Source organism: Eucalyptus grandis, chromosome 2 (assembly GCF_016545825.1).
Source record: "Eucalyptus grandis isolate ANBG69807.140 chromosome 2, ASM1654582v1, whole genome shotgun sequence".
Classification (NCBI taxonomy): domain Eukaryota; kingdom Viridiplantae; phylum Streptophyta; class Magnoliopsida; order Myrtales; family Myrtaceae; genus Eucalyptus; species Eucalyptus grandis.
The window spans coordinates 47,320,778-47,340,815 of NC_052613.1; the positions used below are offsets into that span (position 1 = coordinate 47,320,778).

Below are 20,038 nucleotides of genomic sequence, written 5' to 3' on the forward strand. Positions count from 1 at the left end.
TAAGCTATCCTTTTATGTTGCTGGAAGTGAGAAGGAACTTTGTGGCTACCCTGGCTTCCAGATTAGATGCGAAGGAGGGGAAACTATGTATGGCGACTTCTCCATCCGAAGCATCTCCTATAAGAAGCAATCCTTTCAGTTAGCAAATCGGTATATGTATGACACCGGTTGCTTCGTTCCTCGTCCCAACACCTCTTATCACTATAATCTCTTCCAGAAATCCAGTTCACATTATTACCTAAAGTTCTTCTATGGCTGCACTGAAACATTTTCTACAGACTTTCCACAATCTCAGCTAAGTTGCACTTCCGATCAATTAAATTACACATTTGTTGTACTAACGCATGGGAAAGAGTGGCCACAACAGAAAAATGGATCCTGTCATTCATACAGTAGAGTACCAGTTGAACTGAAGGAGGGAATCCCCATCCCAACCATAAATAGTCTTGACTACAGGGAGCTCCTGAAGGATGGGTTCGCATTGAGATGGACATTGTTGACCAATAAGGGTTGTGCCAAGTGCATACACAGTGGAGGCCGATGTGGCAGATCAAAGGACAAAGACTTTGTCTGTTATTGCTCTGATGGATCTAGTCGTGAAAATTGTGATGCTGGTAAGTTTCACAGGACTTGCTGCGATAAGCATTTTTTCTTTCCCTGAGTTTTTATGAAGCCATTAGAAGATACTAGACGCTAGTCTAAGAGTCATGTTTCGTCAGTAGCAGCAGCTCTTATTACTGGCAATTTTTTTTCCCTTTTTGGCCACAATATTACTGGTGATTGACAAACAAAAGAACGTTATTTTTGGACTGCAACCGTTTTTCATCCTCACGGACTATTATTTGTTTTTTTTTTTTTTTGGGGTATGAAGAAGGACTAATCTTAAAGTCTTCCAAAGTGCATGTCTTAGAGGAGATTGTTACTAACCTAGGGAGATTCCTCCATGAGTTGTTCATGTCCGTCATCCATGCAATTTCCATGCTATGCATAACGATCTGACAGTGGATTTCCATGCACGATCTGACAGTAGATCTTTGTGAAGAATCCTGAACCCAACCCAAAGCTATGAAATCTCATGCTCCTGATATCGTTAAAATGAACAATGAAAAGGGTGAGAGGAGAAAATTTGGATCTTTCACTCCAGTGCTCTTCTTGTTTCAGCCACGAAGTTTTTGGGCTACTATGCCTCTCGTGTCTCCAAGCTTAGTGAGGCTCGTCCATAAAAAACTGGCTGTAATTAAATGGATGACCTTGTTTTTGACCAAGGCGGTATTATTTTGCGATCCACGATAATGAGAATAATAATTACTTTTGGAGACGAATTCTTTTCTCCTCGGTTTATAATGCAATTTTATTGCCTCCTAAGGCACTGCTGTGAAACACAAAAATCTAAACAAGATAGTTCTGTTACCAGTAAAAGAATAGATCTCTTTAATGAGATTCATCAAAGTTTCTAGTTGTTCTTCACATCCTATCCTCTATCCTAGTCTGTGAATCCGAATCTGTGGACTAACTGCACTACATGTGGAAATTTTTCGTGAAACTGATCATCAACGTCTGTGCAGGAAACGGTGGCTTATGGCAGAAGATAAGACTAGGTAAATACAAATATTTTTACTATTCATGCAATATTTACTATTTGGCGACTTGAACTAATCCTCTTGCCACTTAAAATAAAGTGCAAAATCACAGTTGGATAGTTTAAATTCTTGACTTTTATGCAGGCAGAAATCTTCCAATGCAAAACGGGTATAAAAGTAAATCAGGCTGGCTTTCAATTGATACTTCCCATTATTTTACCAACTACGTAGCTTCAACAATGTGGAACCTTGGCTACTCGGGTGGTTTTTCAAATTTTGCCTTCAAACATGTTAAATACACGTTTCGTTTATCATTTAATAAGAATGCATGCTTACTGGGTGTTATCCTATGTCCTGGTATATTGCATAATTCAGTCGCAAGAAATCTGATAGATTGGAAGCTGCTTTTTCAACGATGTCCCTTTTCTGTGCAAGTTTCTTTAGATTAACCAACTCCACAGTCACCCATAGAGCGAGATTGAAATTTACTTGCATATCAGGTGTCGGAATTGGAGTCTCAGTCACTGCCCTGTGCCTATTCATCTATATTATCTACTTGAGAAGGAAGTATGCTTCTCTTAAGTTTCATCTGAAGAACACTCCTTGCCCTTCCTCTGGTCTAGACATGGAGGAAAGCAGTGTATACTTTGAGGTCCCCATTTTCACTAGTGGCGAACTTGAAGAAGCCACAAATAATTTTGCTTCTTCAAATGAACTTGGAAATGGAGGTTTCGGAACTGTTTACTAGGGTAAGAAAAGGTTCCTCCATGTTATTCCCAGTTAAGGGACAAAAGAGTATCCTTAAACACGCATCCTTCAATTTATTTTGACAGGAAAACTTCGGGATGGGAGGGAAGTAGCAGTGAAGCGCCTATACGAGCACAGCTACCGCAGGGTAAAGCAATTTATGAATGAAGTAGAAATCCTAACCTGTTTACGGCACAAAAACCTCGTGTCTCTGTATGGTTGCACTTCTCGCCACAGCCATGAGCTTCTGCTTGTCTATGAGTACATCTCGAATGGCACTGTCGCTGATCATATCCACAGCCAGCGAGCAAACTCATCTCCTACATTGCCATGGCAAATCGGTATGAATATCGCCATAGAGACTGCTACTGCCCTAACTTACCTCCATGCTTCAGAAATCATCCACCGTGATGTGAAAACTAAAAACATTCTTCTCGAGGAGAATTTTGGCATTAAAGTTGCAGATTTCGGGCTTTCAAGGCTATTCCCGGATGATGTCTCTCATATCTCAACAGCTCCTCAAGGGACTCCAGGTTATGTGGACTATCAATGCTTCCAGCTCACTGAGAAGAGTGATGTTTATAGCTTTGGAGTTGTTCTCATTGAGCTTATATCATCCAAGCCGGCTGTGGACATAAGCAGAGAGAGGCACGAGATTTGTTTGGCCAATTTTGCCATAAACAAGATCCGGAAATGTGCACTTGGTGAGTTGATTGACCCGACCCTAGGATTTGAGTCAGATAGTGAAATTCATAGGATGACAACTTCAGTAGCAGAGCTGGCTTTCCAGTGCTTGCAGCAGGACAAGGAAATAAGGCCTTCAATGAATGAGGTTTTGGAAGAACTGAAGGCTATTGTGCGTTATGAGAATGCTGTGAACAAATCTGTCGATGCAGATGAGGGTGAAGATGCCCTTGTGCCATCTCCGATGAATAATGACAAAGTCCAGCTATTGAAGAACATGCAGTTGACTCATTCTCCTGTTTCGGTATTTCAAAAATGGGCTAGCAGTAGTAGCAGTTGTTCTGCTCCCGTTGCTGATGTTTAAATTTTCCTTATAGCTGTTTGTAAGATTTATTGCACACGAGGACGCAAGTTGAGATGTTACCAATTTCATTGCCTGGTCTGAATATGGAGGAATATATGTGGTGATAAAGTGCTTTTGTCACTCTAGCTTGCACATAATATTGGACAATATATGCAGGTCTACTGTCAAAAAGTCAGGTATTTGAGCAGATTCAACACATGGGTTCAAATTAGTTTTTAAATCCTGTGACAAATTCTTCGAATTCTCTAGTAAGTCATGTTATCTCTGTCACCTCGCAAGAAGTTTTCGTGGCTATGCCAAGAGCAACCTTTTTCTGTGATTTCGCACTGTTTAATAAAACTCCGTGTTCTGCTGCCTGGAGTTTGTTTTTTCATCAGAGATGCATAGTAATCTAAAAGGTCCACTTATCCCGTTATTTTTCACACTTCCTTTATCCCCATCTTGCTTATCTGGTTTGATTTTAATGAGCGTAAGAGAAGATACAAATTTTCTTGGAAAGGGTTCACATGAGGGGACGTCGCAAAATTTGATGGGTCAATTCTCTGAGTTACCCGTCAATAGGGGCGAGATTTGGGGAAGTTCACTAAAATTGCGGGTTCTCACATTCAAAGACCCATCATCATCAAGAGGGAAGTCATGGATGACATAACTTATTGCTCGGTTTGGTGTCTTTACCTTGCTTTTCTAAGAGTCTCTCGTTCAAGTCTTCCGTTTCCTCTTTCAAAGTCAACATGCCGTGTTTAGGCAGTTGATAGTACAAGACAATAAAGGAATTGGCACTAGCAAGGGCCTTCTTTGCACTTTCAAATGTGTGAGAAGACAGAATATGCGGATCCTCCAAAAAGAAGACAATGCTACGTCAATAATAAGGGCCTTCTTTTCACCTCCGAGAAGGGCATGAAACTGCTGAACATGTATACATAGCTTTCATAAAAAATAAGGAAACATTAACAATTTAGCACATTGATTTTCCCCTCCTCCGAGAAATATATTTTTCAGTGCATATTTATTTTCTCTATGTCTTGAGAGAGCGAATTATTCTGCTTTGATTTTTGAGGAGCGGGAAAAAAGCGAAGACATGGTTATCAAGTTTGCGAATGGATCTCACCACAGACCCAGTGCCATCAGCCCAGTTTTCTCAACAACCTCAGCGTCATCGTCGACATCACGATCCACAAAAATGCGTTGGTCAAGTGAGTGCATTTATAACTGTACGAGAGAACTAGTACCATATGGAACAGGGTTTATCGTCTCTGCGTTTGTCAGGTATTAAAATAGGTCCGAAACGATTCACTTGACCCAGGCTCTTTCAGCCCAGTTTGCTTGGCAATTGTCCTGTCATCTGAAACGGTCCACTTGTGTCACACCCCGACCCTTAGATACGCAATAACCCTCGTTCGCTTAGGCTATTGAAAAGGCAATGTCCTAGAAGACGTCGGCGACCTGACATGATATTATCGTTTAATTAGCGCAAGCAAAAGTAGAGACAAATAACCCAACCAAATCAAAATATGGATAGCATAAAAATATTTATATACATTAAAAAACACTTCATTTATTTATGCATATACATGAACTATTATAAGCTAATTTCATCTATAACCAAAAACTTAGCTAGCTACGCACTTCCACCTAGGTTTGGGGGGTTGGTCTAACACCTCTACTACTAAGAGGGTGACCTCAAAAAGTGATGTACCTTGCTAACTCCTAACACTCCATAGGCTCCCCAAAGTACCACGACTCGGGGTCAGGGTCCTAATCCGAGTCAATATCCAGATCAATAACCTCACTGTTAGGGACGTATAGGTCCATGGCATCCCAACTAGTGGCCGCAATCCCCATCCCAAGGGGTCCATCGAAACCTTTAAAGGGGCCACACAACATCCCTCCTGCCCAGTAGTACCAATGAAATTGTAGGGCACCAAGTTAGTTAACCTCTCATCTACCCATATGGTAGTGACGTAGCACTCATATCGGTTCTTTGTGCTTATGATTGTGTACTTTGTCACCTCAGAGCTTTGATCCATAGGGACCCTCAAGCGGACATGTCGAAAGGATTCAGTCATGCTTAGGGCCTAAAACATTTCAACAAACAACAATGAGTAAATTTCCTAATCCTCGTGTAAGGAGGTAATTTGTCTCGGAATCGGTCTAAACTGCAAGTTAACTATTGATGGTAGATCAATAGCAAAGCTCTTGCTTTACCCTAACTATTAACATGAATGCTTATCCCGCTTCCTCATAGCCATCATAACATAAGCACATAGGCAAATCTCATGACCAATCACATATATACAAGGTAGGCATGAGAATGTGTAATATCTCATAATCATGCACAAATGCCAACTAATAATTTAGACATAAGCGGATATCAATTTTCATGCGCATTTCACACATATATGTCCAGATTATTATGATCGCGCAAGGCCACAACCAACCCGAAGGTTAGCGGTCTTCTAGCATAACTAGGTATCATCTCGCCCCCTTGGGCATGATATCATTCTGCATATGCATACGCCTAAGGATGGCATTCCAATTAAGAAGCTTAATTTTGAAATCCATCTGTGAACGGCATCTCGTTAACATGGGGGCATCCGAATTTAATCGGGTATCATCCTGCATAATCATGTGCATCAGGATGGTTCCATCACCCCGCATAAGCATGCGCATCAGGACGGTTCCATCACCGCGCATAATCATACGCATCGTGGTATTTAGGTGATTACACGGGCATATCATCATTCAAACTCATTTAATATCTTTCTCATTAAGCGATGCAGGAATGTAATGCCCATATAACATGCGATAACTTTTGCCACGTGCCATCATATCATACTTATATCTCATATTATGTCACATCGATGCATCACTTAACAACTTAAACATGCCATCTTTTCACATATTGCTTCGTGCATCTTAATTGACTACAATCATCGAATATCATAAACATTGATCACTTTCCATTTTGTGGGTAACGTAAGCATGCACTATATTTAACTTTAGCAACCAACGATGTACCAATCAATTTAAAACTCACGGTACATAGAACACTTGTTAAAGTACAAGAAGTCATTGCAATTGAGTATAAGTCAAAGTCGGCCCCCCAAAATAAGAGAAAAAGGAAAAAGGATTAGCGGACTCCAGCTCTCCAATGCTAAGATGAGCGCACACAAGTGAATAATGAAAGTGAGAAAGAAGGAAAGAAAAGAAAGTAGAAGAAGAAAGGAAACAAGGTATTTTGAGTACACGCCACGGAGGCTTTATTAAGGCGGATCAATTACGTATCGTAATGTTTGATAAGTGTTCACGCTCTTCGTTTTTCTAATCAGAGAAGTTTTCAGAATTAAGCAATAGTGGGTTTTGATGGAAGTTGTTTAGAGCAACAGTTTTATTGAAGTAAAATTTTATGGATAAGGAGAGAAGACTGAGATTCTATAAGAGGAAATATAATAGGAGATCAACAAACACTAAAGAAATCAAGAAGCATCAATAGTGACAAGCAATTCAATCAATAGAGAAAGCTTTACATTTTACTATTTTTTGAGCGTACTGAAAAGAGTAGTCTTTTGAGAAGTGTATCGGTATTATAATTTATGCTTAGAATTGTGATAGTGAGATCTCTGTGCTTGAGCATAAGTAGCACCAACTTTGAGAATAAATGCTTTAACTATAAAAAGTACATACTACCCGTTGACATCTAAATTTTTGCATAAAAAATGAGTTAATTTTTACCCCAAAAAAATAAAATTAAAATTGCAACATATAATTTTAGGAGCATCCATTTTATTTTATTCCATTTTTGCATTGGACTAATGATGAGCATTGATACGATGTGAGATTTTTCACATATTCAAGTAATATATACTATAGACATATTTTTGGATAGAAATGAAATTTTCAGATGGAATATTTGAAAAATACAAATGAAAATATTGCACGGGTGCATATATTTCAATGATGTATTCAGGGGATTATGGACAAGCAAAATTAGAAGTAAAATATTCCACCAAAATCTAATTCCCTCTCCTATATAAGATGTTGTGCGCGTACGACAAATGAGGGAAAAATTTTGAGAGTAAAAAAAATTCGTGCGAAAAAAATTCAAGAGAATTCGTGAGAAAAGGGGGTTTTTGAGGTCAGAAAGGTACAGGGGTCAGCAGGGAGGAAGTGACGTGAGAGACAAGTGAGGAGAGAGAAAAAAAAAGGAAAACCTAGCTTCTATTCATCTTCTCCGCGAGGCCGCCCACCCGCGCCGGCCCCGGCTCGCGTCGCACCTCCTCCGCCAGCCACCACCGCCGCTCCATCACCACCGCTCCGCCACCGCAGCTCCGCCAGCGTCTCGCCAGTCGCCGGAGATCCCACGAGCTCGCGCCACAGCCTCACCCGCGAGCTCGCGTCGCGCCTCCTCCGACGTCGCCCGGCAGCCGAAGCCCGAGCCCCTTGCTCGCCGCGCCACCGCCGCCCGGCTTCCGCCGCTGCTGCTGTCTCTATTCCCGACGCCACCGCTCGCCCGCGGCACCGCCAGCAACCCTGCTCCGCCGCGCCGGCCACTGGTGCTCGTCCCCTGCGACGCCGCAGCAGCCCGCGAGCTCGCCCTCGCCTCGCTCCGCCAGCACCCGGTTTCCCCCCTTCGCCGACGCTTCCGCTCGGAGCCCGACGCCGCCGCGCCTGTGCAACCCGCGACCCAGCGCCGAGCACCGCCCAGCCAACGCCTGCAGCAGCCTGCTGCCGCGCCACCGTCGCCGCCCACCAGTCCTCGCCGGAGCTCCGGCCGTCGCTGCTGTCACTATTCCCGCTGCCCAGCTCCCGTGCCACGGCCCGAGCGCGGCCCCATTTTTCAAAAAAATAAAAAAGCCAAGGTAGTTTATTTATTTTAGGAAAAATTTCAAATAATGATCCAAATGTCATCATTTTTTCAAAAGATGACTTGAATTGAAGTGAAGTTTGTCCAAAGTGTCACTTGAAGTGAATTTGTTCCAAAGAAAGATCTAAATAGTTATTTAGTCTCAAGGAAGGACTTCACTCGCCAACCAGTGAATACATCTCTGATGTATATCCTGCAGTGGCTTAATTACAATATTTTCGCCCAATTTTTTTTCTTTTTCTTTTTTCATTTTTGGTTGTCTTGTTTATCATATTCTTTGTCCCCTATTTATTTCTTTTTGTCCAGATCAAGAACACCAGACTTGGGGAAAGGCTAGCGAGTGTCGGCCCTTGGTAAGAGCCGATGAGGGCTTGATGCCTATCACTAACATCGAGCAAGGGCTTGATGCCCATCGCTGACAGCGGGAGAGGGCTATTGAGCCCTCGTTGGCCATGGGAGAGGGGGGCTATCTAAATCAAGACTCCACAAGAAGGTCCTCGAGGGCAAAATGGGTAGCCAAAGAAGTCGTTGATATGGGAGCTATGGTGGGAGGAAGGGATGAAGAAAGTGATGCGGGTGTCCTAGTCGTAGTCATTAGGGGTGATCGGGTCTAAGGTGGGTAGGGTCTAGACCTAGATCCTGTATCCGACCCTATTATAACCGGTTCTCTTTTTTTTTTGGACCCGTTCCCGACCCCCGTTTGTATTGGACCCACGTTCCCGACCCACCCTGTTTTTCCGGTCCGGAACAAGGTTAACCCCGTTTATATTGGAACCTGTTTTGCATAAAAATTGTTATATCTTTATATTAACATTAGAGAAGCAATTGATGAAATGGTTTGATGGAAATTGATCTAAATGATAGGAATAGCAAATTGCTCAGAAATTAAAGTGGAAGTACTGTGAATTATTTAAAGGTGCAATGCAGGGAATAAAGGAAATTAAAGCAAAGAACACTAAACTCAAAGGAAGGAGCCGAACAAAATTAACCGAAAACGAGATTACTAGACATTGACATTGCTAGAATTGAAATTAATCACAGTTTGTACAAATGACGCTCGAATGGAGACATTGACATTGACGTTACAACAATACTCTAAGGGAAATCAACAGTAATTTTGGCAGAGGTCCAGCATAATTTCAACATATCTTTTTCCTCAGCATATCTTCTATTCATACGTCTTAAATTCCCTTTGATTATTACTAGGTCAATGTCCATTTCTTAACTTAAGTTCTTTTATATATCCACGATTTCTTAACTTAACTGCTTTCATATATCCATAATTTCTCAACTTAACTAAACTTCCGATACCTGAGCATTTCTCGTACCGTTTCCACTTATTTTGAATTAAATTAGGTTGAAGACTCTCTCCCTCAAACTTTGGCAGAATGGTCTTTTATGAGCATCAAAATGAGATTGAATTTGATATAGCTTGGCTGTGATTTATTCACCACCGATGTATAGTGACTTTGTTATACTGCACGACAATTCAGTCACACAACCGAAGGAGACAAAGTAAACCGAAGCACCAAGGGAAAGAGAACTTTCTGCCATCAAAGGATGAAGCATGAAAATTCACAATATATGATCAGCAAGTCGAACAAGAACATCCAGATCACTACTATGCAATCTCAGATTGAAATGATGAAGACAAATTCGTCATTATCATCTCTGAGGCAAAACGTCGAACAGGTGGTGATCATGAATGGTGAGGTGTTCTAGAAATAGGAATTCCTATCAATCGGCAAGCAATATAACATGAGCAATTCGAGATAGCAATTTGAAGCTCTTGGCAGAAGGCAAACACGGAACAATTGTATGATCGAGTCTCAATGAATCTTGGGGGAGATCCGATCCGAACGGTTACCTGCTAATAAATGAAGACACCGAAAGACTTGGAGAATCTCATGAAGACGAAGCTAAGGCGACGAATCAATTCAGCGACGAAATTGCTTGACGAAGATATTCAGCGCAACTAACTTCGCTTGGTTCTCGGCTCTCCCGCATGCACCAAGCGAGGGAGAAAGAGCACGAGAGAATTTTCGATCGGTGGTGATGAGCGTCATTCTCGCCGTCACCGCGATGGCGCGATGGGGAGCCGGCGATGGCATGACGAGGAAGCGGATGAACGCGAGATGAGGAAGCAGCATGAGGGGGAGCTGGATCTAGCGGCGGAGCTCGGAGCAAGGCCGGCGAGCAGAAGGAATCAAGGTTGATAGAGGCAGCGTCGCGATTCGGGGGCGCAGAGCGGTGGAGAGGCGGAGTGGTGATGTTGGGATCTCACGGGCTGCGGGTGTCGCGGTAGGAAGGCAATGGTGGGCGAAAGCGAGCGTCGGCTTGGATGGAACCGTGGATCGGCGGACGGGCGGAGGTCGCGAGCTCGGGAAGATAGAAAGTATAAACAAATTAGGGTTTTGCGTTTGGTTTTTTTGGGGTGGCTTACAACCGGTTCTCAAACCGGTTCCCAAACCGGTCCAGTCGATCAGGTTCCCGGGTGGGTAATCCCTCGGAACCGGTTTCGGACCGGTTCAAACATGGTCTGAATTTTGGGACCCGGTTCCCGGATCGGTTTCAACTGGAACCGGTTCCCGACCCTGTTTTCTGGGTGGGCCGATCCGGGAACCGGGTTGACCCGGTCCGGTTGCACACCCCTAGTAGTCATAGTAGAAGACGAGGTTATCGGTGGAGTAGCGGGCGGAGGTGGGAGGTGGGGGAGGTCGCCCCTCACGGCCATTAGCGAGGTCACCCCTCGCCGGCCTTGGGCGAGGGCTCACCCACCTCATCGACCACCGATAAGGGCCAGCAAAGGTTTACAAGCCCTTGCCCGCAGCCAACGAGGGCTCGACGGCCCTCGTCGGCCGCAGCCGAGGCCACCTCGCCAGCTCCGGTGAGGGTCGACCTACAAGCCCTCACCCACGGCCGGCGAGGGCTTGGTGGCCCTCACCTACCGCTCGGCAATGGGCATCCAACCCTCATCGGCCCTCACCAATAGTCGGCGCTCGCCGATCCTTCCTAAGTTCGATGTTCATGAAAAGAAGACGAATATGGGACGAAGAAGATGATGAACAAGTGCCACCATTGACCTAAAATAATAATAATAATAAAGAACAAGACAATCGAAAATTTTTAAAAAAATGGACAGTAATACCCCTGATCAAGGTATCGGAATATGCATCGGAGATGCATCTATTCACCGGTCGGCAAATGAGGCCCTTCTTTGAGACTAAATGATCGCTTTGGGTCCTTATTTGAGACGGACTTCACTCCATGTCATCTTTTGAGAAAATGAAAGCATTTTGAATCCTTATTTGAGACAAACTTCACTTCACTTCTTCTCTTGAAAATGATAGCACTTTGGGTCCTTATTTGATTTTTCCCTTTATTTTATTTGTTTATTTTTTCTTTTTATCTTTCTTTTATCAAGTTTAGTATAATTGATTAAATTGAAACATTGGATGTGTGTTCATTTTATGAATATTCTAGGCATTATTTGTAGGGTTTTGTCCAAAATTACTATAATTTCTAATTTGATCCCTAAGACATCGGATCATTTTTTTTTAATTATATTGATTTTGGGCATTTTAATAGTATTCTAATTCTTGAATCATTATGATTATTAATATGATCTGTAAGATTTTAGATCAAATTTTTAATTATTTTGAACTTTCTTATATGTTGTGATATTTAAGGTTAAAATAATATTTAATTTAATCGTGAGACAATGGATTATTTTTTTGATTATTTTAATCCTTTATTTGATAATATTTATCTGACAATTGCTTGTCTTGAAAAACACTATGATCAAAAATCAAAAATCAAATCTTGCATCAGAGTTGTTGGATTAGTACATTAGGATTGCATTTTTTTTAGGATTGCACTCTTAGATAATTTTTGGAATATATTATGACTAAATTTTTTTTTATAGATAGACTCTTAAATAATGTTTGCACATTTTGGTAATCTTTTTTAAAAAAATAGTTTTATAAGATAGGATATGGTTTAAGTTAAATTAATCCTTAAACTAAATTAGATGACCATTCATTTTAGATAGTTTAATTAAGTTTTTTTTATTAATTCCGAATTTTAATAAATAAAAATACAAAAATATTAGGTGCATGTCAAATAGTTTGCATGTTAGGTTCATTTAATTAGAAATAGCTTGTTAGTAAAATTAGGTCACGTAGTTAAAGTGCATATTTTAATTTCGAGATAAAAGAAAACCCAAAAAAAAAAAAAAAAAAAAATGTTTGCTTTGTGCATTTACTTCTTTTGATGCAATTCGTTTGTTAATTGAGTGTTTAATAATGATTGAGCACCCGTGGGGTTTTGTATGATAGAGATTTAGGTTAAAATTAGTCTAAAATGCATGCAAAAACATTTTTGAAAATAAAAAGAAATGATACCGAAAGGGTATTAGAGAAGTCTAGTGTAACCAAGTCCCCGTATCCAAAGTCTTTAGTTCGTAGAAGGAAAATAATTCTCAAATTATTTTATTTATGTGTCTAATCGATCTACCATAAATTGATTAGTGACGACTTCTATGTTAAAAATTTAAACTAAGCGCAAATTGGTATGGGCTTGGGAAAGCCCGAACTAAGTTTAGGCTTAGCGGTCCATTAACCGAATCCTTAGGTGGTCCAACCCACTTCAAGGAGGTCGTGACACTACTCTAATTACTTAGAAATTTTTTAATGGAATCTAACTAGGAGACTGTTAGTCTAGAAAAGTGGATATATGCCTATAAATCTCTACGCATCATTTTCTATGTCTCTACTTATTCAATATTTGTCTAATAGAAGCACTATCTGTTTCCACTTATATCAACTCGTTTTTGTTATTCCACTTATTTTGACCTGATGTATATAATTCTGCAATAGATAGTCAAGTTTTTCTTAAAATCACCTAAACACCCTCTTCTAGTTGATATTATTAGCCACTACAAATGCTACATTAACTACAAATCATCTAACTACACTTAATTGCTAACAAATTGACCCACATGTGTCAACCAATCATCGCCCAAAGCGATTATTCAAAACTATTCACATCGCAGAGTTCGTGCGTGAAACTCTAAAATTTTGCTTCAATTAAATCATTATCCCATCAAATCTCATGGCTTCACGACGCCCTCATCCATGATCTCCATATAATTCCACAGCCTAATAACTCCAAAATTGGGTTTCGTAGTTCAAAATTCATAAAACTTTGAATTTATGTATAATTTTGAAAAATACTATAATTAGACGAACAAATGGCGTAAATCCTACTGGGCGTCAAATAGATCTGGCTTGACAAGAATTCCGTGGTGTGAATACGCAAAGTTCTCTTTTCCTTTTTCTTTCTCCAATCTTTCTTTCCTTTCTTCTCGGTTCTCTGGCGAGCTCTCGTTTTCCCTATATCTATCTTTTTTTTTTAACGAAGCCCACTTTTGACCAAGTCAAACGGTTGGCACTTTATTGATTGAAAAGAGTTCAATTTCACACACATATGAGTCCAAATTCAAAGAGTCAAGTTCTTTTTTTTTTTATAAATAAATTGTGGTCAATGGGGTCAAGGGCGTGCAAGTTCCCTGATTGGAGGTGGTTTTCAGATTTCACCCACCAAAAGAGATTAATAACATATGGGAGACACAAAATTTATTCTTCACTTGGGGTTGTCCCCACCACTGCCAAGCTAGCCTCTTCCTCGAACTCTTTCATGTTCACTTTGCAAGTCAAATAACGTGTTTGATCAGCAAGAATATTAATGAGACAAGGCCATAAATGGAAGAAATATTCTTGCTGATGCTGATGTTCTTCACCGGCAAAGCACCGTTATATATGATAATTGTCTCTTTTATATGCTAGAACCACAATTGTTGATTCAGAAGATGGGTCTGCACTTTTATCTCAATATTACCAGAGTTTTAGGATACGTCAGGTTTCATATCCTCTTCATGGCCATCTTAGTGGAGACAGTTCATTCGGTGAAATATAAGGATTGTGAGGCCACTGTGTGTAGCAAGAGCGGTCTGAACATAAGCTATCCCTTTTATGTTGCTGGAAAGGGGAAGGAACTTTGCGGCTACCCTGGCTTCGAGGTTAGCTGCAAAGGAAGGGAAACTATGTATGGCAACTTGTCCATCCGAAGCATCTCTTATGAGAAGCGGTCCTTTCAGTTAGCCACTCAGAATATGAATGACAGCGGTTGCTTTGTTCCTCATCCCTTCCCCCATATTCGCTATTATCTCTTCCAAAACTCCAGTTCCCAATATTACCTAAAGTTCTTCTATGGCTGCACTGATACATTTTCTACGGACTTGCCTCAATCTCGGCTAAGTTGCACTTCCGATCAATTAAATTTCACGTTTGTTGTCCTAACACGTGGGGTAAAATGGCCAATACAGAAGGATGGATTCTGTAATTCAAGCGGTAGAATACCGGTTGAACTGAAGGAGGGAATCCCCAACCCAACCATAAATAGTGTTGATTACAGGAAGCTCCTGAAGGATGGGTTCACATTGAACTGGACCTTGTCGACCAATAAGAGGTGTACCGCGTGCAGACACAGTGGAGGCCGATGTGGCAGATCAAATGACGAAGAATTTGTTTGCTATTGCTCCGATGGTTCTAGTCGCAAAAATTGTGATGCTGGTAAGTTTTACCAGGACTTGCTGCAATAAGCAAATCTTTTCTTTTCCTGAGTTTTCATTAAGCCAATTGAACATACTAGAGGCGAGTCTAAGAGAGTCATGTTTCATCAATGGCAGCAGCTCTTATTACTGGCAATTATTTTTGGGCCAAAATGTCACTGGCAATTGAACAAACAAAAGGTTATTTTTGGACTGCAACTATCTTTCATCCTGAAGTACTACCTTTTATTTTTATTTTGGGGGGGTGGTATGAAGAAGGACTAATTTTAAAGCCTTTCAAAGTGCATGTCATAGAGGAGATTGTTGACAACTAAGGAGATTCCTCCATGAGTTGTTCAATGACCAATTTTAAAGCCTTTTAAAGTGCATGTCATAGAGGAGATTATTAAGGTGTGTTTAGTAATGTTTCTGTTCAAAATTGTTTCAGAAACAAAAATAGAAAAACTATTTTTGTTCCAGGGAACAATTTTTGAACAAGAACGCGTTTAGTAAATTTGTTCATGGAATAGAAAAAGAACATAAACACGTTTGGTAAATTTGTGTTCTTTTAATTTTTAAATATTTTTATTGTATTTTTCTTATTTTTATTTTTTATTATTTTCTTCCTTTTGGGCGATCACCGGCCTCGGCCATGGTTAACGGTCTCGCCTTGGCTGGGCAAGCTCGAGCTCACCGGATCTGGGTGAGCTCGAGGCGAGGCCGAGCGTTGCCGGCTGGCGTGAGGTCGGCCTTGCCTTGATTAGGTGAGCTCGGCCTCGCCCAGATCCGGTGAGGCCGAGCTCGCCCAACCAAGGCGAGGCCGAGCCTCGCCGTGGCCGGCGACGCTCCGGTGAGGTCGTCGACTCTCGACGGCCGGTCGCGAGTCATGGCCGAGGACGGCGACCAGCCAAAGAAAAAAGAAAAAGAAAAGAAAGAGAAGAAAAGAAAGAAGAGAGAGAAAATTCGTTTCTCCAAAGTGTTCCAGAATTTTTTTTCTTGTTTCTTGTTTCTATTTCAAATTTGTTCCTGAGAACAAAAAAATATATTTGGAACAAAATGCAAACAAACACGTTTCATTCTTATTTTGTTCCAGAGAATAAAAAAAAAACAAGATTTGTGTTCATAAACAGAAAAAAGAAACACAAACAAACACACCCGTAATAACCTATGGAGACTCCTCCATGAGTTGTTCATGTTAGTCATTTGTGCAATTTCCATGCTATATCTTTGTAAAGAGTCCTGAACCCAACCCAAAGCTATGAAATCTCATGCTCCTGATATCGTTAAAATGAACAATGAAAAGGGACCACAACCACAGAAAGGATAAAATTTGGATCTTTCACTCCAATGGTCTTCTTGTTTTAGCCACGAAGTTTTTGGGCTACTATGCCCTTCTGTGTCTCCAAGCATAGTGAGGCTTATCCGTCAAAACTGGCTGCAAATAAATGGATGACCTTGTTATTTGACCAAGGTGGGATTATATTGTGAGCCACGATAATGAGGATAATAGTTACATTTAGAGACGGATTCTTTTCTCCTAGGTTCATAATTCAATTTTATTGCCTCCTAAGGCACTATTGTGAAGTACAAAAATCTAAACAATAGATCTAGTTGTTCTTCACATCCTATACTCTATGTATCTTAGTCTGTGAATCCGAATCTGTGGACTATCTACCCTAGATGCGGAAACTCATCAAACTGATTATCAATGTCTGATGCAGGAAATGGTGGTTTATTGCTGAAGATAAGACTAGGTAAATACAAATATTTTTACTATTCATGCATTCCATTCACTATTTGGCGACTTGAACTCATCCTCTTGCCACTTAAAAGAATGTGCAAAATCACCGTTGGATAGTTCAAATTTCTGGCTGTTATGCAGGCAGAAATCTTCCAATGCAAAACGGGTATAAAAGTAAATCAGGCTGGCTTTCAATTGATACTTCCCATTATTTTAGCTTCAACAATGTGGAACCTTGACTACTGGAGTGGTTTTTCAAATTTTGCCTTCAAACATGTCAAATACACGTTTCGTTTATCATTTAATAAGAATGCATGCTTACTGGGTGTTATCCTATGTCCTGGTAAATTGCATAATTCGGTCGCAAGAAATCTGATAGACTGGAAGCTGCTTTTTCAACGATGTCCCTTTTCTGTGCAAGTTTCCTTAGATTAACCAACTTCACAGTCACCCATAGAGTGAGATTGTTGGTATTTGCGGAAGCATGTGTTTAATGTGTGTGCAAGGATGTGTTTTGTATGTGAATTATTAAGAGAGCAAAAGAACAAAGTGGGCAAGAACAAAGTAATGTGTAAAAGAGAGTGGCAAAAGAGAAGTACAAGGAACAAAAAGAACTTCTTTTATTATTTATTGTAGTACAAAGGGAAGGGGAGGAGCTTGCTTTCATTTGTTATTCTTCTATGCTCTCCCCTTTCCTAGTTATAGGGTGCTCCACCGTCTAAGTACAACATGCTTCTACACTTTTCTTTGCCATCTAAGCTAGATTTTCTTTTTTAAAAATTTTTCTTGTCTTTTCTAGCTAATATCAATCTTGAAGTTTCTAGAAATTGGATCAACAATTCAATAGAGGTTGAAATTTGCTTGCATATCAGGTGTCGGAATTGGAGTCTCAGTCACTGCCCTGTGCCTATTCATCTATATGATCTACTTGAGAAGGAAGTATGCTTCTCTTAAATTTCATCTGAAGAACACTCCTTGCCCTTCCTCTGGTCTAGACATGGAGGAAAGCAGTGTATACTTTGAGGTCCCCATTTTCACTAGTGGCGAACTTGAAGAAGCCACAAATAATTTTGCTTCTTCCAATGAACTTGGAGATGGAGGTTTCGGAACTGTTTACTACGGTAAGAAAAGGTTCCTCCATGTTTTTCCCAGTTAAGGGACAAAAGGGTATATCCTTAATCACGCATCCTTCAACCTCTTTTGACAGGAAAACTTCGGGATGGGAGGGAAGTAGCAGTGAAGCGCCTATACGAGCACAGCTACCGCAGGGTAAAGCAATTTATAAATGAAGTAGAAATCCTAACCCGTTTACGGCACAAAAACCTCGTGTCTCTGTACGGTTGCACTTCTCGCCACAGCCGTGAACTTCTACTCGTCTATGAGTACATCTCGAATGGCACAGTCGCTGATCATATCCACAGCCAGCGAGCAAACTCATCTCCTACATTGCCATGGCAAATCCGTATGAATATCGCCATAGAGACTGCTACTGCCCTAACTTACCTCCATGCTTCAGAAATCATCCACCGTGATGTGAAAACTAAAAACATTCTTCTCGAGGAGAATTTTGGCGTTAAAGTTGCAGATTTCGGGCTTTCAAGGCTATTCCCCGATGATGTCTCTCATATCTCAACAGCTCCTCAAGGGACTCCAGGTTATGTGGACCCCGAGTACCATCAATGCTTCCAGCTCACTGATAAGAGTGATGTTTATAGCTTTGGAGTTGTTCTCATCGAGCTTATATCATCCAAGCCAGCTGTGGACATAAGCAGAGAGAGACACGAGATTTGTTTGGCCAATTTTGCCATAAACAAGATCCGGAAATGTGCACTTGGCGAGTTGATTGACCCGACCCTAGGATTTGAGTCAGATAGTGAAATTCGTAGGATGACAACTTCAGTAGCAGAGCTGGCTTTCCAGTGCTTGCAGCGGGACAAGGAAATAAGGCCTTCAATGAATGAGGTTTTGGAAGAACTGAAGGCTATTGTGCGTTATGAGAATGCTGTGAACAAATCTGTCGATGCAGATGAGGGTGAAGATGCCCTTGTGCCATCTCCGATGAATAATGACAAAGTCCAGCTATTGAAGAACATGCGGTTGACTCATTCTCCTGTTTCAGTATGTCAAAAATGGGCCAGCAGTGGTAGCAGTTGTTCTGCTCCCGTTGCTGATGTTTAAATTTTCCTCATAGCTGTTTGTAAGATTTATTGCAGCATGAGAACGCAAGTTGAGATGTCACCAATTTCATTGCCTGGTCTTAATATGGAGGAATGTATGTGGTAATAAAGTGCTTTTGTCAGTCTAGCTTGCACATGATATTGGACGATATATGGAGGTTTACTGTCAAAAATACCGGTATTTGAGCAGATTCAACAAATGGATTCAAATTAGTTTTTCTATCCTGTTTTAAATCCTGCGACAAATTCTTCAAATTCTCTAGTAAGTCATGTTGTCACTATCACCTCTTACAAAATTTTCGTGGCTATGCCAAGAACAACCTTTGCTGTAATTTCACACTTTCTCATAGACCTCCTTGCTCTGCTGCTTGGAGTTTGTTTTTCAGCAGAGATGCATAGTATTCTAAAAGGCCCACTTATCCTGTTCTTTTTCATACTTCCTTTTTCCCCATCCTGCTTGTCTGGTTTGATTTTAGTGAGCATAAGAGAAGATACGAGTTTTCTTGGAAAGGGTTCACAAGAGGGGACACCGCAAAATTGGATGGGTCAATTCTTCGAGTTACCGGTCAATAGGGGCAAGATTTGTGGAAGTTCGCTAAAATTGCGGGTTCTCACGTTCAAAGACCCATCATCATCAAGAGGGAAGTCATGGATGACATAACTTATCGGTCGGTTGTCTCTACCTTGCTTTTCTAAGAGTCGTGTTCCAAGTCTTTCATTTCCTCTTTCCAAGTCAACATGCCGTGTTTAAGCAGTCGATAGCACAAGACAATAAAGGAATTGGCACTAGCAAGGCCTTCTTTTCACTTTCGAATGTGTAAGAAGACAGAATACGCGGATCCTCCATAAAGAAAACAATGCTACGTCAATAACAAGGGCCTTCTTTTTACCTCCGAGAAGGACATGAAGCTGCTGAACGTGTATACATAGCTTTCATGAAAAATAAGGGGACACTAACAATACTTTAGCACACTGATTTCCCCCTCCTCCGAAGAAAATATTTGTTAGTGCATATTCATTTTCTCTGTCGTGAAAGAGTGAATAATTCTTTGGAGGAGCGGGAAAAAAAGTGAAGACATGGTTTTCAAGTTTGCGAACCGATCTCACCACAGACCAGCGCGTTCACCCCAGTTCTCTCAACAAACTCAGCGTCATCATCGACGTCACAATCCACAAAAATGTGTCCGCCAAGTGAGTGCATTTATAGCTGGCACGAGAGATCTAGTACTATATGAAACAGGGTTTATTATTTCTTTGTTTGTCAGGTATTA

General features: G+C 41.0%; 2 protein-coding genes across 2 annotated transcripts; both read left to right on the top strand.

Annotated features, from left to right (window-relative positions):
* The first annotated feature begins 85 nt into the window (after positions 1-85).
* On the top strand, positions 86-3,375 carry LOC104435485 (LEAF RUST 10 DISEASE-RESISTANCE LOCUS RECEPTOR-LIKE PROTEIN KINASE-like 1.2). The gene is given in 4 exon segments (XM_039307160.1): positions 86-614; positions 1,725-1,749; positions 1,956-2,329; positions 2,414-3,375. Coding segments are annotated over 4 exon segments (1,890 nt in total).
* Positions 3,376-14,108: 10,733 nt separating this feature from the next.
* Positions 14,109-18,875, top strand: LOC104428613 (LEAF RUST 10 DISEASE-RESISTANCE LOCUS RECEPTOR-LIKE PROTEIN KINASE-like 1.2). Its single transcript, XM_039307161.1, has 3 exons — positions 14,109-14,871; positions 17,463-17,711; positions 17,798-18,875. Exons 1-3 carry the CDS (start codon positions 14,109-14,111, stop codon positions 18,766-18,768), a joined length of 1,983 nt encoding a protein of 660 aa, XP_039163095.1. The 3' UTR covers positions 18,769-18,875.
* Positions 18,876-20,038: the final 1,163 nt, after the last annotated feature.